The following is an 18,899-nucleotide window of genomic DNA, read 5'->3' on the forward strand; positions in this document are numbered from 1 at the left end:
GTATCCTCTCATCCTCAGTCATCGCCGGAATCTTGCAGGTTTTCATCGTACGTAAATGAACAATGAAATGCCATCTAGAGGCCGGAAGTTTGATTGTAATACAAAAAACACAGTGAAAATGAACATGTTAATAAATATAATAAATAATATATATATATATATATATATATACAGTATATAATTTACACAAGCTTTGTTGAAAAATTCCCCATAAAAAATGCAATATTTAAGGTTGATATTTTCTTAAACCCCTCATTGTAATGAACACACGTGTTTGAATTAGATGAATTAGATTCCAGTGCATTAGCCAATCAGAGCTCATACTTCACAGAGATGACGACCGGTTCAACAAGAAGACAAAGTATAGATGAATAACGTGGAACTAACTGGAGGACATCTGCCCAAGTTTTTTATTTTAATACGTCCACATTAGCAAAAGATATACAATACTTTCTCTTTGATCGACCATTTTGACTCTCCACTGACATTAGACCTGTCCCCATTAGACCTTTTGAGCTGCCACTTGCGAGACAGGTAGGAAGACATTATGATGTCAGAAGTCACAAAATATGTTTTCACTCTTTATTCTCTCAGAACTGACAGCGTTACATGACTTAAAACACATAAAGTTAAAATCAAGCCTCTACTTAAGAAGATAACATGAGAAGCTAAGAAGATTTATTTCACCCTCGACTAGATCACTGAGACGTAACTGTCTCCAGAGAAGCACTTCATCTTTCAGGTTTCCAGATATATTTTGACACGAGTCAAAATGCTTGCACACGAGCTGCAGAGGTTACTTGAGAAGCTGCTGCTCAACAGTGGAGGGAGGAGTTTTGATGGGACGACTCCCTCCTTCACAAGGGTACCGGGGGGGCTCCAGGATCGAGGTGACCTCAGGCACCGACTCCTTGTCCCACTGGCCCTGAAGAAACAAGAGACCTCGTCAGTCATCTGCGTGAATTCACCTTCTCGTCTTTGAACGTTGAAAAAAAAAAAAAAGTTCTCACGGGGAAGAGGTGGGCGGACGACTGGTTGCAGTGCATGGAGTACGGCGCCGTAGTGTAGAGAGAGTCCAGGACCGTGGAGCTGAACGTGTCCCAGTGTAGCTGGGAATACTGCCGCGACACATCGGGCTCCCCACACACACACTGGTCCTCGCCGTTGTATCTGTCAATCAATATTTAATAATGATCTTTTTGATTATTATTACTCTGACACCTGTTGATGAAGCTGAAGTATTTCTGAAGGTGTCCAGGGTCCACGTGACTCTTGCAGAGCTCCAGCTGAGTCCGAGGGTAGTAGTGGACGTAGTTCACGCACATCTCGTCCATGATGCCAAAACCTCCCTGAGGAGACAGGAAGAGCGACGACAGGAAGGAGGAGGAGGAGGAGGGGGATTAAAGGAGGGAAGGAAATATGGCGAGCGATTAAAAAAAAAGAGGAGCAGCTCCAGGAAAATTCGCTCACCATCGTCGGCCGGCTTCTGTCTTCGGTGTTGAATTTACACTTGGTTATGAGGACGTCGCCCTGCAGGATGAGAACAAGATGGCGGTAATAAATCGAGTCCAGCACGTTCTCCAGCCTCCTTGAACGCCGTGAAGGAAACACACTCACAGGTAAAACATGAGCCATCTTGTGCAGGTTCCTGATGGCCTGAGAGGAACAGACGTGTGTTTTAAAACATTATTTTTAAATGATCTTTATTCAAGTGTGTCACCTGGTAGTGTGTGCTGAAGTGTTTGTCCTCCTGGACCACCAGGATCTCTTTGGTGCCCCTCACCAACACCGTCCTGACCTCCCGTCCGGCCAGGTGAGTGTGGAGCTGCGACGCGAAGATGTAGATGCCCCCTGGAGGAAAAGCCTGGAACGGCAATGGCGTCCCGATGGGTGAGTCGTGTCTAGAACCTCATAAGTGAACGGTTCACCTACGGTCCGGGTGCACTTGGAGGAGCAGTAGCCGCTGAGGTCGAAGGCGGTCTGGCGAGGAGGGATGGCCATGAGGGGGGTGTAGACCAGACCCAGCTCCATGATGCCGGCGTCGTACGGCCGCAGGATCGGCGTGTAGTGGAGACGGATCCCTGAGAAGTCTCGCCGACCTGCGGCGCAAATGGATTCGGATTGAAAACGACATTTATACTTCCAGGGGACACCCTGGAAAGGATGCCACTTCAAAGAATAGAATTACATTTAGACAAAATTAGCTAAAAAATCTGGAAGTGAACAAGCAACAGTATTGCTAGAGTAGATGTTACACACGTGGGTGTAAAGACTTATACATTTTTAATAAAAACTATTGATACTACAGTTCTAGGCAAGGCCTCCTTGTTGCCATGGTAACTCTTTTGGATCCAGCCTTACGACTGTAGGCTGCGTTGGTCAAGTGTGGGAAAATTTCCCGAAGCTTAGAAACTATTTGATTTCATGCTTGATTTTTGCTTTCGATACTAGTTTAACTTGAAATATTACTTCTAAATATAAGGTCTTTCTTTTAGGGATACATTACATTTTTTCTCCTCTTTCTTATTTTTGGCTTATTTCTTATCACACTTATTATTTTTTAAACATTATTTTTTAACATATTTTGAACTGATTCCAATTTAGTGTATATTTATATTGAGTAAAATAATGTAAAATAAGCAAATCACAAAAAAATCCTCTGTTTTCCCTTTGATTAAAGTCTTCTTGTTTTTGAGGGATTTAATTATATTTAAAAAACGGAATTTATAAATTTGTATATATATATATTATATATATATATATATATATATATATTTAATATAATTAACTTATAAAAATCGAATATTTTTCAAATAAATTTGGTTTTTCAAAGTGTTTGATATTCGAGTTGCAAATAGCAAATAACTATTTAATAATTAATACTGAATAATTATTAAACATATATGTAATAAATGTAACATTTGTGTAGTCCCTTAGGTTCAATATTAAATGAAGTATTCAAATAATATAATTAAGATTATTAAATTATGTCTAAGAACAAAAATATATTTAATGAATGAAAATATTCAATTTCTTTCATTTTATTTAAAAAAAATAAATAAATACACCTTTCAATGAAAAAATTATCAAATTGAATGAATTTAAAATCACTTTATTTAATAAAAAATGAAATATTAAAATGTTAAATCCAACCATATTCTTATGGCTCTGAAATACTTCAACAGCTCCTAAAAAACTTACGTATGAAATGTCGTAGTTTTATCAAACTTTGGGCACATTAGTGCACCTCAATGACAGTTATTACACATTTATGAACATATTTGAACTACAGTTTTCTATTAATTGGCAAGTGTGTGTGTGAGAGTGTGTGTGTGAACGTACCAGACAGGAGCAGAGGGTTGTGGTAATGGACCTCGAGGCGAAGAAACCTTGAAGAACCAGGACCACCCATCGGCAGCCCAGCATCACGAGGATAGTAGAAGGCCTTCACACACACACACACACACACACACACACACACACACACACACACACACACACACACACACACACACACCATCAACTTTGTCATTAGGATGATGAAGTTTAATTTGTAGGCAGCGTCATGTGATCAAAGAGAACCCGTGGACTAACACAGCAGTGTCTCTATTATTGACACACTGTGGTGAGTTATGCAATTCCATGGCAGTAATGAACAGAACCGTGGGTTACCTGTCCGTCAGCGAGGACTTCAGTGTGTGAACGTTCACCCACGTACAGAATGTCTCCGCGCTCTTAATAGCCTGGATGCAGCATGAGGGATCGATATGGAGAGCTTTGCTGCAGACAGCTGAGTGTGGGAGGGTTTTTTTTTCAATATTGTTTTTATTTTTAGCAGTTTTATTAGTCACACGCGGTGACCTTCAATCTCATGTTGTCCTTGTGGTGACTGTGCCTCACAACACTTGTGTAGAGCTTGTATGACACGAAAGATTGATTGAAATCATGTCTAAATCACCGATCAAGTGTTGCGTAACTTCTTGAAACACTATATTGATTTCACATGGAAGTCAACGAGAGCTGGAAATTATCTACCTCTGGGAACTAATACCTCTGCTAAGGAGGTCACGTGTCATAAGTAGGATGGTATGGTGTCATAAGTAGGATGGTCTGGTGTCATATGTAGGATGGTCTGGTGTCATAAGTAGGATGGTCTGGTGTCATATGTAGGATGGTATGGTGTCATAAGGGCTGGTGTCATAAGTAGGATGGTCTGGTGTCATAAGTAGGATGGTCTGGTGTCATAAGTAGGATGGTCTGGTGTCATAAGTAGGATGGTCTGGTGTCATAAGTAGGATGGTCTGGTGTCATATGTAGGATGGTATGGTGTCATAAGGGCTGGTGTCATAAGTAGGATGGTCTGGTGTCATAAGTAGGATGGTCTGGTGTCATATGTAGGATGGTCTGGTGTCATAAGTAGGATGGTCTGGTGTCATATGTAGGATGGTATGGTGTCATAAGGGCTGGTGTCATAAGTAGGATGGTCTGGTGTCATAAGTAGGATGGTCTGGTGTCATAAGGGCTGGTGTCATAAGTAGGATGGTCTGGTGTCATATGTATGATGGTCTGGTGTCATAAGTAGGATGGTCTGGTGTCATATGTAGGATGGTATGGTGTCATAAGGGCTGGTGTCATAAGTAGGATGGTGTGGTGTCATAAGTAGGATGGTCTGGTGTCATAAGTAGGATGGTCTGGTGTCATAAGTAGGATGGTGTGGTGTCATAAGTAGGATGGTCTGGTGTCATAAGTAGGATGGTCTGGTGTCATAAGTAGGATGGTCTGGTGTCATAAGGGCTGGTGTCATAAGTAGGATGGTCTGGTGTCATATGTATGATGGTCTGGTGTCAAAAGTAGGATGGTCTGGTGTCATAAGGGCTGGTGTCATAAGTAGGATGGTCTGGTGTCATAAGGGCTGGTGTCATAAGTAGGATGGTCTGGTGTCATAAGTGGGATGGTCTGGTGTCATAAGTAGGATGGTCTGGTGTCATAAGTAGGATGGTGCTGGTGTGACAAGAAAGATGGTCTGGTGTCATAAGGGCTGGTGTCAGAAGTAGGATTGTGCTGGTGTCATAAGTAGGATTGGTCTGGTGTCAAAAGTAGGATGGTCTGGTGTTATAAGGTCTGGTGTCAAAAGTAGGATGGTCTGGTGTTATAAGGTCTGGTGTCATAAGTAGGATGGTCTGGTGTCAAAAGTAGGATGGTCTGGTGTCAAAAGTAGGATGGTCTGGTGTCATATGTATGATGGTCTGGTGTCATAAGTAGGATGGTATGGTGTCATAAGGGCTGGTGTCATAAGTAGGATGGTCTGGTGTCATAAGTAGGATGGTGCTGGTGTCATAAGTAGGATGGTGCTGGTGTCATAAGTAGGATGGTCTGGTGTCATAAGTAGGATGGTCTGGTGTCATAAGTAGGATGGTCTGGTGTCATAAGGGCTGGTGTCATAAGTAGGATGGTCTGGTGTCATAAGTAGGATGGTCTGGTGTCATAAGTAGAATGGTCTGGTGTCATAAGTAGAATGGTCTGGTGTCATAAGTAGAATGGTCTGGTGTCATAAGTAGGATGGTGTGTTCAACATGTTGCTACATGATCTTTCATCTAAAATTGTGTTGATATAATTGTAACTTCCATCTGGATCTAGATATCTTTCCATTCTGTGTTGCAAGGAGCTGCAGCTGATCCCACTTCCACTGTCATCTACTGACACGTTCAACTGCTATGAACCATTATTCAAAACTTAAGAAGGTTTTGAACAATAAAGATAAATTGTGTACCAACAGTGTAATTTGTTTGGTAACACATAATAAAGCAATTCACAAGAAGCACTTCATCTAAATTGACCTCATCCCAGGCTCCCTGCAGACGGTGAAAAGAGCTCCATCTCCACAAAGTCACGTCTCTTTCTCTCCAGTGTTGAACTCCCTGTTGACAGCTGAGCTGCAGGTTCTTGTGCAGACTGACAAACATCTCCCTCCACTGTTTTATTGAACCTCTACAGATTGATGGACTGACTGTACTGGGAATGAATGTCTTGAATTGTTTGACATTATGTTCGTCAGAAGTCTAACAGAAGTCACAACATTACCAGCATATTTGAGTGACATTACCTCGGCGCCCATGGCCCAGGCAGCCAGAACGTGACGGCAGAAGTTGACGTTCCCTGGTTTCATCTTGTCGTCGCAGTCGCCGCTGTAGTCTGGAATGTTGCCGATGTCGGGGTTACACTCGAACACCTCGATGTGGTGGACGATGGCCTCGTTGCCAGGGGTGATAATCGACTCGTACTGAGAGATGAAGAAGAAAAGCTTCGTTGAGATCAATCCTTGTCCTGCCACTTGAAACCCACAACTTCCATTATCTTATCCGCTCAGACCGTCTTGTGTTGATATCATTGTCACCTTTGTTTGGTTTACTTTTCATCCACTTGGTTTGGGGGATTTTCTTGGTTGGTTTTATCAGGTTGTTTTGGGGTGGTTTGGGTAGATTTTGTGTGATTTTGTTAGCTGTGTAGGTTGGTTTAATCAGCTTGTGTTTGGCATGGTTTATTAATTTTATTGCATGGTTTTATAAGCTTCTTTTTGAAGCAGTTGTGGTAGTTTATGAATGATTTAAGAGTTGTCTTATAGCCTTTGTGGTTGGTTTTAATCAGCTTGTTTTGGGGGCTTTGAGTTAGTTTATGTCTGATTGTGGGGTGATTTATCGTCTTGGTCTGTTGCTTTATCATCACGTTTTTGTGGTGGTCTTGGTAGTGTATCCCTGATTCTGGGGTAGTAACATTTGCTATTTTCTGTTAATTTTATCATGTTTTTGGGGTGGTTTTGGTAGTTTATCCCGGATTCTGGGGTAATTTTATCGGCTGGTTTCTGTTGGTTTTGTCATTATGTTTTTTGGGGGGGTTTTGTAGTATATCCCAGATTCTGGGGTAGCTTTATCAGCTGGTTTCTGTTGGCTTTATCATCACGTTTTTGGGGTGGTTTTGGTAGTGTATCCCCTGATTATGGGTTAGCTTTATTGGCTGTTTTCTGTTGGCTTTATCATCACGTTTTTGGGGTGGTTTTGGTAGTGTATCCCTGATTCTGGGGTAGCTTTATCGGCTGGTTTCTGTTGGTTTTGTCGTCATGTTTTTTTTTTTTTTGTGGGGGGCAGGGGGTCGGTAGTATATCCCCGATTCTTGTTGATTTTATTAAACTTTTCTATTCTTTTTATCATCATGTTTTTGGGTGGTTTTGGCAGTTTATTCCCGAATCTGGTGTAGCTTTATTGGCTGTTTTTTGTAGGTTTTACCAACATGTTTTTGGTAGTGTATCCCTGATTGTGGGGTGTATTTATTGAATGTCTTTGTGGGTGATTTAACCAGAATGTTTTGGGTAAGATTGGGGTAGTTTATGCACAATTCTGGGGTGGTTTTATTTGCTTTTAGTTGGTTTAAGTAGCTTGTTTTGGTTTTTTTTTTTCCGGTGATATGTTATGTCTGATTATGGGGTGGTTTTATCAGCTTTTTTCCCTTTAACAGTTCATTTCATCGAGTCCAAATTGGGGTGATTTTACTTCCTTTTTTTGGGGGGGTGGATCCATCATTAACATTTTTTTTAACTTGTCAACCAAAGCGAGGAATTCATGGCAGACCCCCCACTGTAACCTAGTCCCAGTAGTCACTAGTTGGTAGTTACCATGACGATGTGGTTCTTGGGCAAGTTCTCGGGCAGTTTCTTGATGGAGCACCAGTAGGTGGTCTCCTGAGTCGGGATGATGATGTTCGGGGAAACCACGTCCATTGTCTGCAGGTCCGAGGGAAGCTCCGGCGGCGGCACATCCGGTCGCAGAAGCAGAACTCTCTGCAGGCCCGTCTGGATCCGGGACAGGTTGAGCTTCTCCAGTGAGGTCAAAGGTTGCTCGAGGAATCCATAGACGACGTTCACCGTCCCCTCCTGAGACGAAAATATATATATATATTGTCCCTTAAGTTCAGACACTTATGTGATCAGAGAGAACTTTCCATTATGTTGTCATGGTGATGAGCGGCGGTATTGTGTCTGCGATGGAGTGGTAATGTGTTGCCATGGAAACCATAATTATAGTAATGAAAGCTTAAGGAGGTTTCTCTGCTTGATATTCCAACTTTTGCATCTTAACTTGCGACACTTTCAACTATGAAAACAATATGAGCTTCGCTGAGCTGTTCAACGTCGTATTTGAGTGACAGCCGCCTCGACTGTGTCAGTGAGGCCTCACCTCGATGAGAAAGTCTCGGGGGTCGCAGGTGCTGAAGGCCCTTTTGAAGAGCAGGTGGAACCCGTCGGACTTCTGTGTCGCCTGTAACAACTCGTAGTCCTGTTGTTCGTCCAGAGAGACTCTCCCTTCGCTGTCACTCCAGGCGTCCTGGACAGATAAACACAAATATGAAAACAGAAAAGTAAAAAACATTCATTAGATTAGATCACAGCAGATACAGGCGGAAAATGTAGCGTCAATCACCTGCCATACAATAGTCTTTATCATCTTTAGCATGGATTTAATGATTTTCTATTGTAGAGCCACAGGGATGAGGATCAGCTCTGCTTTGTTTGATGAAATAAGTAAAATTCATATCAGGGAACATGTTTTTGTGGATTTATATTTTTAATCAGATGAAATTATTTATTATTTTCACTAGTTTAAAGGTGTATTTTTTAGTTAACTTCTCTGAATTTGGTGTCTTAAAGAGCAATGTACCACCTGTAACACCACCTTTCTATAATCAATATTTTAAAGAAATTAGTGTTAAAAATTACTATAAATCATATTCTTTTTTCCCTCAAAACCTGGTGTTTTTTGTTAAAATGTTCTTACTGTTTTATTAGCAAAGCTAAGCTAGCATTAGCAGCACTGCTAACATCAAGATAATGCTCGAGAAACAAGAAAGAAAGAAGTTTCTGACAGAGAAGCCACAGCTATCATCATATTTATTATATATTTTATAGTAGTAGAGAGTACTTTATGATATAAATAAGATTTGCAAGATGATCAAGTGATTGACAAACGCAGTTATACTTTTAGCTTTTGTTGGCTCCAGGCTAGCACGGCAGCTAAAACCACCAAGTGTTGAGTTTTACCATTTAATGGACCAAAAATATTTTTTTTGTGTTTACTTAACAAACTACATGCTGGAGTCAAAGTTTTTAGTCCTTAATGTTCTTAAGTTTACGACTTACCTCTTATTTACATAAAAAAAAAAAAGCTAATATGTTGCTAAATTGACACGCTAGCATCTTTTCGTTCACATGTTGTAAAAAATACAAGTAATTTTTTTCCCTCAAATACAACCTGACTCTTTGACATCTATAAAGCTGACGTTCTCTCGCTTCTCTTTTGAGGAACTCTTTCTGCCTGAAGGTTCCACAACAACACCTGAGTCTGTTCCTTTGAAGTTCCTCACTTTCTTGTCTGGAATAGACGCGGAGATGTTTGCTTCTGCCTCCGTCTCCAGCAGCATTATATAAGTGTTCTTCAGATGGACCGTGTTGCACAAATATCTGCTCTAGTCTTAAGAAAGCTTGTGTGTGTGTGTGTGTGTGTGTGTGTGTGTGTGTGTGTGTGTGTGTGTGTGTGTGTGTGTGTGTGTGTGTGTGTGTGTGTGTGTGTGTGTGTGTGTGTGTGTGTGTGTGTGTGTGTGTGTGTGTGTGTGTGTGTGTGTGTGTGTGTGTGTGTGTGTGTGTGTATGTGGGGGGGGTGTGTGGGGGGTGTGTGTGTGTGTGTGTGTGTGTGTGGGGTGGGTGTGTGTGTGTGTGTGGGGTGTGTGTGGGTGTGTGTGTGTGTGTGTGAAATATGACTTCAAAACGTTTCAATTCAATAAAAAAAGAAGTCTTCATAACTTTTTCTACCTTTTATTAAAAAATGAGAAAATTGAAATATTAAATTAATTAAAATAATTACTTCATAACTTTTTTTTCACTTAAATTAATAAATTACTTTAAAACTGTTTTCACTGTTATAAAAATATGACTTCAAAACGTTTCAATTCAATAAAAAAAGAATAGTCTTCAAAACTTTTTTTAATTAAATAAAAAATGAGAAAATTGAAATATTAAATTAATGAAAGAAATGACTTCATAACTTTTTTTCACTTCAGTTAATAAATGACTTTAAAAGCTTTTTTACTTTAATAAAAAAAATGACTTCAAACTTTTCAATTCAATAAAAAGAATAGTCTTAAAAAAAATTCAACTTTTATTTTATCAAAACTGACAAAATTAAAATATGTAATTAATGGGAAAAAAATCGAAAAAAAAAATATCTTCAAAACATGTTTTGATTAAAAAAAACAAAAACAATATTTTGTTCAATAGAAAATAGACATTACAACTTTTTTTTCACATCAATAAAAATCCCTTCAAAACTATTTTCATTTCAAATTAAGATATTTACCTCAAAACAATAATTTATTTCAATAGAAATAAAGACTTTTTTTCACTTCAGTAAATTAAATTAAAAAGAAAATCTATGCTTTAAGGATTGAAAAATTAAGACAAAATTCTCTTCCCATAACATAGTGACAACACACACAAAAAAATATGATCAAAAGAAACAATCAAACAAAACTGTTGCAATAAGAAAAGTGTCATTAAGTGTCAAATAAGTGACATTTTTTGTATTGATTGATCTCTTAGCATGTTTATGAAGAACCAGAAATGTCACTGCACCAGCAGGACCCACAATTGTGACATAAATACTTGCCACGATCGTATCTGGAGAACTTTCTGGCACGTCTTGTAAATCTTTGCTTGAACGCAACTGATGTCATTATTTTTCCTGTCACGCTAGTTACTGTCTTTTTTCATGCCACAGTGGAATGTTTGAAGCAACACAGATCCTGCCGAGATCAATCTAGTCAAGAACCATTTCCCCTCTTGTTGTCTCTGTGAGGCTCTGCTGATCTTCACGCCCTTTTTCCTCAGTCAGTGACGCTTGATATCAAGTTTATTGTGACTGATTATTCATCAACTTTTGCTTCTTCACAGAGCGAAAGCAAGGACTAGTTTTATTGACATGTCACCTTCCAATCATTTTAACAGGTCTTTTAAAACTGTTTTACAGGTGCTACGTGTCATTGCAATGTTTAGATTTTGTGTTGCTGCATTTATTTAATTTGCTGTTAAAGGATCATCAATACATGGCAAAACATCCATAATGTCTGAGTACTCCATCAGAAAAATCACTTTTAATGACATTATAGTACATATTTTGTAAATTCATTTTTAAAACGTTAACACACAGCTAATGTGGATTAACACGTCCCTCATTTAATTAAGTGAGTTAATGTTTATTTGTTAATATTCTGGATTTTATTTCTTTATTTTTTTACTTTTTGATATTTCGTATAATAATCATTTGAGTATTTATAGTTTTTTTTCATGACTCTATATCTTTGCAACTAAATTATATATATTATATATTTTATATATATATATATATATATATATATATATATATATATATATATATATTTAGCTTAATCACAATATATTCTTACAACTATAATGATATTTATGATTTTATACGTTTTATACTTGTACATTTCTTTGACAAAAATGAATGTCTGACTAATTATTACAATTAATTTCTAACAAAAAATAAGTTTGCTGTGTTTTTCTCTTGTTATTATCGATGTCATAATCATGTACATATTTATTTTAAATCGAAAGCTAATTGTAATGGGTTTTTTTACATTTTTTTCTCCACATACAGACGAATAAATAATGAGAATAACAATTTGTTTACTGCAACTTTTACTCTTACATGTAGTAGAAAATATTCACTTTCACATTGAAGCAGTTTTCTTTTAAGATCTTAAATATTTCACCAAATCGTTGAAATATTGATTCTTTTCAGTGAAATCCGATTCTTTCTTCCGTGATTTCCGTCGGCACTCACCCCGAAGTAGCTCTTGCTCCCGGAGTCCCACAGGACCACCATGTCCATGTCGGTCAGCTCCCCTCGGCCGGAGAAGCCCAGCACCACGCCGTGTCTCAGGAGCTTGATCTCCAGCCTCATGTAGACCTCCTGGTCCTGGTAGCTGACGTTCCAGGCCAGGTGCAGCTCCTCCCGGGGGTCCAGGGGCACACGGAAGGGCATGGCCAGAGGTGGGACGGGACTGAAGGTCTTGGACTGGGTCAGCGGCACTTCCACGACCCGGCCCGGCCCCTGGTAGGACGCCACCAGGATGACCATGAGAGCGGCCAGAGCCGTGAAGTAGATGATGGTGACGTCTCTCAGGCCCATGTTCTTGAAGATCATGGCGTCGAGAAGAGCATTCAGGTGTCGTGGACACTTGTCTCCGGTGCTTCTCGTAACTGCCTTCTGGACCTGCTCTGGTCCTTCTCCCTGGTTTTTTGAGAAGGCTCCGCCCCCCTCGCTTGCATCCAGCCTAATGGTATTACATTTGTTGAGGGAAAATTGGATTGTCTTCTTTAAGGCCCCGGGGCCAACCATGATTCTGCACATCTGCCGGTCCCTAATTGATCCGAATCCAACCATGGATATTATCAACGACAATCGCTTCAATTCTCCCCGACTTCACTCTTTTCCTCCCTCCATCCCTCCATCATTTCTCAAACCAACTGCTCGTCTCAACTGTTGTATATCTGATCCGAAGCGAGAGGGATCCATGGATCGATGGCTTCCCCGAGTCTGCTCTTAAACCACTGCCCGGGGCAGAGAGTGACCTCATCACTCTGACAATTAAAGCCTCCCTGAGCAAGATGGACACATGTTTGTCCGACACCCCTGGAGGCTGATGGCAGAACCACCACGTGACCCTTGTTTGTTCGGTTTGTTCGGCGCTCGTTCAGACCGTTCCAGGCTCTGGAAAAAACAAAAACAATCAATTTTAAAACCAAATTTACAACATTAGAAATATGTTATAATTTATCCTGTTTCCTGATTCACTCTTCTCTGATTTGATTTAAAGTTTTGTATCGTAGCTCGAGAGAAACTCGGCGGCCTGACCTCCACGTCGGTGTCAGGCATATGGATGTGTCTAAGCTTCGGATCAGATCCTTTTCTCCATCCACTGTGAAGGACATGAGGTCATTCCTGGCTCCCGTCCGGATTGAGAGATTTTGTTAGGTTTTTAATCCTCATCCTGGCCTGGAGTTCTTCACAAACCTCTTTGTTGTCTGTGCTGCTGAGCGAGGTTCTCTTCTTCCTCATGGCCATCTGCAATGAACAGCATCAACCTGGCTTCATCTCCTGCTCGTGTGATCCGCTGACTCGGTGCAAGATTGCATGTGTTTCGTTTCCTCCACCACGTAAAACCACGCGAGTCATCGCTTTGGACCACCGGCAGCGACGTGTGATCCTCATCCCGGTTGACAACAAGTTGTCCGTCCTGTCCGGTTCATCTTCCACCTCTTCTCTCGGCTGTTTTTTTTCTCTTATTTGTGCTCGTAGTTGTTGAGGGTGTCCTTCTTAAGGAGGACCTGTGGAGTGGGTAACTAACCCGTCCACAATCGGTGCAGTCTTTCCTTCCGTCGGTCAGTCTTCCCTGACCCCCCCCTCCAGTCTTTCCTGGATACCAGCTGCCTGTTCACTTTTGTCGGGTGTCAGACGTCAGCGAAGGTCAGTGCATGTGACAGTTAAACACTAATTTGATTTTGTTTCTTCACTCAATTCTACAATTCTACCACGTGGCACACGTTAATGATCATGTTTGAGGCTCCACACACTGTGAAAGTTTGGAGTTGGATTAGGGGAGGAGGTGGGTGAGAGGAGGAGGTGGGTGAGAGAAGGAGGAGGGTGAGAGGAGGAGGTGGGTGAGAGGAGGAGTTGGGTGAGAGGAGGAGGAGGGTGAGAGGAGGAGATGGGTGAGAGGAGGAGGTGGGTGAGAGAAGGAGGAGGGTGAGAGGAGGAGGTGGGTGAGAGGAGGAGTTGGGTGAGAGGAGGAGGTGGGTGAGAGGAGGAGGAGGGTGAGAGGAGGAGGTGGGTGAGAGAAGGAGGAGGGTGAGAGGAGGAGGTGGGTGAGAGGAGGAGAAGGGTGAGAGGAGGAGCTGGATGATAGGAGGAAGTGGGTGAGAGGAGGTGGGTGAGAAAAGGAGGTGGGTGAGAGGAGGAGGTGGGTGAGAGGAGGAAGTGGGTGAGAGGAGGAGCTGGATGATAGGAGGAAGTGGGTGAGAGGAGCTGGGTGAGAGAAGGAGGAGGGTGAGAGGAGGAGGAGGGTGAGAGGAGGAGTTGGGTGAGAGAAGGAGGTGGGTGAGAGAAGGAGGAGGGTTAGAGGAGGAGGTGGGTGAGAGGAGGAGGAGGAGGAGGGTGAGAGGAGGAGGAGGGTTAGAGGAGGAGGTGGGTGAGAGGAGGAGGAGGGTTAGAGGAGGAGGAGGGTGAGAGGAGGAAGTGGGTGAGAGGAGGTGGGTGGGCGTGAGGAGGAGGAGGGTGAGAGGAGGAGCTGGATGATAGGAGGAAGTAGGTGAGAGGAGGAGGGGAAACTGTTTCTTGTGTGTGTTCATGAGCCTGAGGGTCTCTGTGACATTATCTTTTCTGCATCTGTCGGTTAAATGAAGGAAAACAAACAAATGTTTAATGAAGCAAAATGAAGAGAGATTTCCGATTATCAGGACAATGAGACGATTGAAAGTATTTTTTTATTTCTGCACTCGCTCACTAAGACTCACTGGTTACTGAAGCTTTAATTTGTCTCTGATTAACGATTCTTCGCGTGTCCATGTAAAATATATAGTTTCATGTTTTATTGTTTTTATCAGATCTTGCTTTTTCATCCTCTTTCCTCTTTCCGTCTTCATGTTCACCTGTTTATTGCGTTTATCTTCTTCTCTGTCTCCTCTCAGTCTGGACGTCACTCCGTCTCTCTCGTCTTCTCTTCAAGCCTTCGTCATCCTTCTGTTCTTTCCCTCTATCCTGTTCTCTCTTCTTACCATCCCTTCACCTGCCATCCATCTTATCAGTTCATGTATTAGCAGGATTGTTCGTTTTATCTGTTGGTGATGATGATGAAATCATTTTTGAATTGAAACAAGTCTAGAAATCATATTCAATTAGAACAAAACTAAACCTTACCTGAGCTTCTCCTAGAAAACAATTTCACTCGAGGCAAAACAATGAATAACTCAAGTCATATTTTATTCATGACCTCGAGATAACCTCTTTCGTGAAATGTTGTTTTTTTAAAATGAGCAGATAATCTGCAGCAGAGGAAAGACCTCGTAACTCTGCAAACATCACACGTATGAATATTTGTTACAAAAGTCACGTCAGCGTATGAACGAGGTTTAATACACTTTTGACTTTTTAACACTTATTACACGTTAAAAACATGCTAAACTACTCGCACTTTTGTATAGCCTGGAATGAACCGAAATTGTACGAGGACGAGGTCAAAGCAAAGGTTGAAAAAAAAAAGAAAAGAAAAACAGCCTTAATCTTGGACAAGCATGGATAAAGTCCTAGGCTAGGGGGGCATTTGCAGCGCCTCAAGCAGATACAATGCTGCCCGTCAAATATTATTCAACTAAAGAATGTAAAACACACATTTTTAAAACGGTTAAAATAAAACTTTATTAATGTCACACTACATTTTAATGATAAGTTAAACAAAAACAATTATAATTAAAGCTCATAATCCCTTAATACTGTTTTAATTTTCGTTTCTTTTTAACATTCTCAAGTGTTTGAGTGGATGAAGATATGGAAGCTTTTATTTTGAAATTTAGAAGGAGATGCATCTCTGGTATTGATGTCACTGTTCACATCAAAGGAAGCTTCTAAAAAAAATGGACGCTACTACTAAATATAACGACATTTCAAAGAGCCATGAGACATCGAAAGTATGAAAACATTGTCCTTGAAACACTGGATTCGGAGGCAAGTCTTCAGTCAATGGGAGAAAACCAAGGTACCCGGAGTAAACACAGCGATGGGAGATCATCACAGTACGATCTTTTTTTTTTCCAATATAAATTAATAATTAACTTTTTATTATGTATTAATGAAGTACTTCAAAAAACAAAAAAACTGGGTATTGCATTTAAAAAATCATTAAAATGGACATTTAAGTCAAGAATTGTCCTTCCGTTGCTTGAAGCCGGATGATAAGATCTGTGAGAAGCTCGGAGTCGAGCCACATGAGTCTTATCTGAGGGTTCACAGTAATAGTCTTGTTATAATCCCAGTCTCTCTCTACTTCCACTCGTCTTCATGTTCTCCTCCCTCTAGGCTCGACCGTCGCCGTGACTTCCTGCCTCCACAGCCGATGTGACTCTTGTCATCTTTTTTTTTTTTATTCCTGGAAGCAGCTCAAGTGTTTCCTAGCGTGGGCGGAGCCACCGTCGGCCTATAGATGACGGAGCCTTTCGACAGCTGTCGGACTCGAGAGGAGTCTTGAAGGGTCTTGTTGTGACTCCTGCTGTACGTACAGTTTACAGTGGCTGAGAGCAAAACCACGGCGTCTCAGGTTCTCCTAATGTAAATATTTCAGCAGTCGTTCTCCCGAAGCACAAATCTCCACTATTCCAGCCTGAATAATGGATGCAGTCAAAACTAACACCGCCTCGCCGTCCTCCGTCACGTCGTCTCGATCCGACGATAAGGCGAGACGAGAAGCGATCCGGAGACGGCGGAGGTCGAGGGTCTGACGGCAGAGGAGCACTTTGTCACTTCGATGGCCGTCCTCCCGAAACGCCGCGGACAAAAGTGAGACGGAAGGATTGCACGGAAGAAAAATGATCCTTCGAGGCAACAATTGCGCCTCCTTTGATGGAACCTAACGAGGGTTTTGTTCCTGGCACAGGTTTGTGTGTTTCCACCTTGAGACGCTCAGGACTGGAAGGGTTGAGGGAACGTTATTAAAGTCACCGTCCAAACACCGACTTACCTTAAAATCCTTCCCCCGAACATTCTCCCTCCTTTCAGTTCGAGCTCATATCTTATGCAGCCGAAAACTTTCCTTCGGTGTGTTTGCTTTTGATGCGATTAGATTTTTGTGTTCGCTCGCCTGAAAGATTCAGCAGACGTCGTGTTGTTGCTCCGGCACTCGTGCCAGAGACCAGAGATGCATTTGTTTGTTCTTGATCTGTGAGAGTGACAGCTGGAGTCTTCAGCAACTGTCACTGACACGTCTGTCAAATATGACCCAGCATCGGTCGCTTTTCTTTCACGACACACGTATGGACGGATGATTTATTTCATATCCTTGATGTCACATGTCAAAAACAAACTAGGTAACTAGTGGGTTGCAAAAACTCACCAACATGATAACTAGTTAGACTGAATTAAGCTTACTAGTAAACTAGTGCATTCAGTTTTAATGTACTGCTTTACTAGCTGAGACCAAAACTAGTTTAATAGTTCAATGGTTGCTTTACAAATAACTATAACTTACTTACTTACCGTATTGCCCTTACTAGTGAACTAGTCCAATCCAATAGGTCTACTAGTTAACGAGTAACAGTAATGCAGTTACTTGTTAATTAGTAACCTCTTTGGCACTAGTAAACTAGTAGGCTTGAAAGTGTTTACTACTTGACTAAAAGGATAATGACCACTAGTTAACTAGCAACAAAATATTGGAAAAGCATGATCTAAGAATTACTAGTGAATAAAATGCAGCATGAGAGGACAATTTACTGTATACATGTTAACAAGTAAAGAAAACAGATCTCACTAGTTAACTAGTTCAAGCTGTTTTTCCCTTACTTGTGCACTAGTTCCATCCAATATGCCTACTGGTTAACAAGTGGCAGTAATGCAGTTACTAGTTAACTAGTAACATTTATGGAGCAGCACTTGTTAACTAGTTGGTCTGAATGTGTTTACAAGGTAACTAGTAAAAGGCATAATGACCACTAGTTAACTAGTCTGCTGTTTTTCCCTTACTAGTGAAGTAGTTTGATCCAATATGTCTACTAGTTAACGAGAGACAGTAATTCAGTTACTTGTTAATTTGTGACCTCTTTGGCACTAGTAAACTAGTAGGCCTGAAAGTGTTTACTAGTTGACTAGTAAAAGGGATAATGACCACTAGTTAACTAGTAACAAAATCAAAACCTATTGGAAAAGCATGAACTTAGAATTACTAATGAATAAAATGCAGCATGAGAGAGCAATTTACTGTATACATGTTAACAAGTAAAGAAAACAGATCTCATTAGTTAACTAGTTCAAGCTGTTTTTTCCATCCAAAAATGCCTACTGGTTAACAAGTTGCAGTAATGCAGTTACCAATTAAATAGTAACCTTTTTGGAGCAGCACTAGTAAACTAGCAGGCATGTAAGTGTTTACTAGTTAACTATTAAAAGGGATAATGACCACTAGTTCACTAGTTACAAAATCAAAATGTATTGAAAAAGTATGAACTATTACTTGTGAATAAAATGCAGCATAAGAGAGCAATTTACTGTATACATGTTAACAAGTAAAGCAAACAGATCTCACTAGTTAACTAGTTAGAGTATATTGTGAGTTTTACACATACAAGGAAGACTTCTACAGCAGCTGCGAGAATTTCCTTCTTTCTTTCTAAACATCCTCGTGTTAAAAGAGACTTAAGAAGAGAGTATCAAAGTGTGCTCTTTTTGATGTATTTATTTTATTATTTTACTCTGGTAAAACAGTATTATTAATAAGCCAACTGTTAGCCAGCTACTCCAAATCCAAGACCATGGTCCTCAGTCTGAAAAGAGTAGACAAGTTCTTTGAGGAAAATAAAGTTAAATTAAATACCAGGTTTGAAAGCTGATCGTAGCAGTTATGAACTGTATTGTTTGTTTCTTATCCTATCTTAATCACTGGCATCATTATTGGTCACCATATCAACATGAACAGCAACTATGGCGGGCCATACCAAATGAATTAGGGGGCTGGAGTTTGCCCCTGTGCCATCATTTTGACACATGTAGTAAAGGGTTAAAAAAGAGCT

At 40.7% G+C, this 18,899-nt stretch overlaps 1 protein-coding gene across 1 annotated transcript; it reads right to left on the reverse strand.

Annotated features, from left to right (window-relative positions):
• Positions 1 to 788: 788 nt before the first annotated feature.
• Positions 789 to 12,270, reverse strand: dbh (dopamine beta-hydroxylase (dopamine beta-monooxygenase)). Its single transcript, XM_087792517.1, has 12 exons — positions 11,908 to 12,270; positions 8,230 to 8,376; positions 7,668 to 7,925; positions 6,105 to 6,281; positions 3,343 to 3,445; positions 1,933 to 2,099; positions 1,721 to 1,864; positions 1,618 to 1,656; positions 1,471 to 1,530; positions 1,222 to 1,349; positions 1,011 to 1,170; positions 789 to 925 (listed from the first exon to the last, which is right to left on the reverse strand). Exons 1-12 carry the CDS (start codon positions 12,268 to 12,270, stop codon positions 797 to 799), a joined length of 1,875 nt encoding a protein of 624 aa, XP_087648643.1. The 3' UTR covers positions 789 to 796.
• Positions 12,271 to 18,899: the final 6,629 nt, after the last annotated feature.

The sequence above is a fragment of the Callionymus lyra genome, chromosome 5 (genome assembly GCF_982586985.1).
Source record: "Callionymus lyra chromosome 5, fCalLyr1.hap1.1, whole genome shotgun sequence".
Classification (NCBI taxonomy): Eukaryota; Metazoa; Chordata; class Actinopteri; order Syngnathiformes; family Callionymidae; genus Callionymus; species Callionymus lyra.

Coding starts and splice junctions, on each gene's coding strand:
- dbh (XM_087792517.1), bottom strand. CDS start 12,270: ATGATCTTCAAGAACATGGGCCTGAGAGACGTCACCATCATCTACTTC. Junction 1,350..1,470: donor ACAGAAGCCGGCCGACGATG/GTGAGCGAATTT, acceptor CTGTCTCCTCAG/GGAGGTTTTGGCATCATGGA. Junction 1,171..1,221: donor TACTTCAGCTTCATCAACAG/GTGTCAGAGTAA, acceptor ATTGATTGACAG/ATACAACGGCGAGGACCAGT.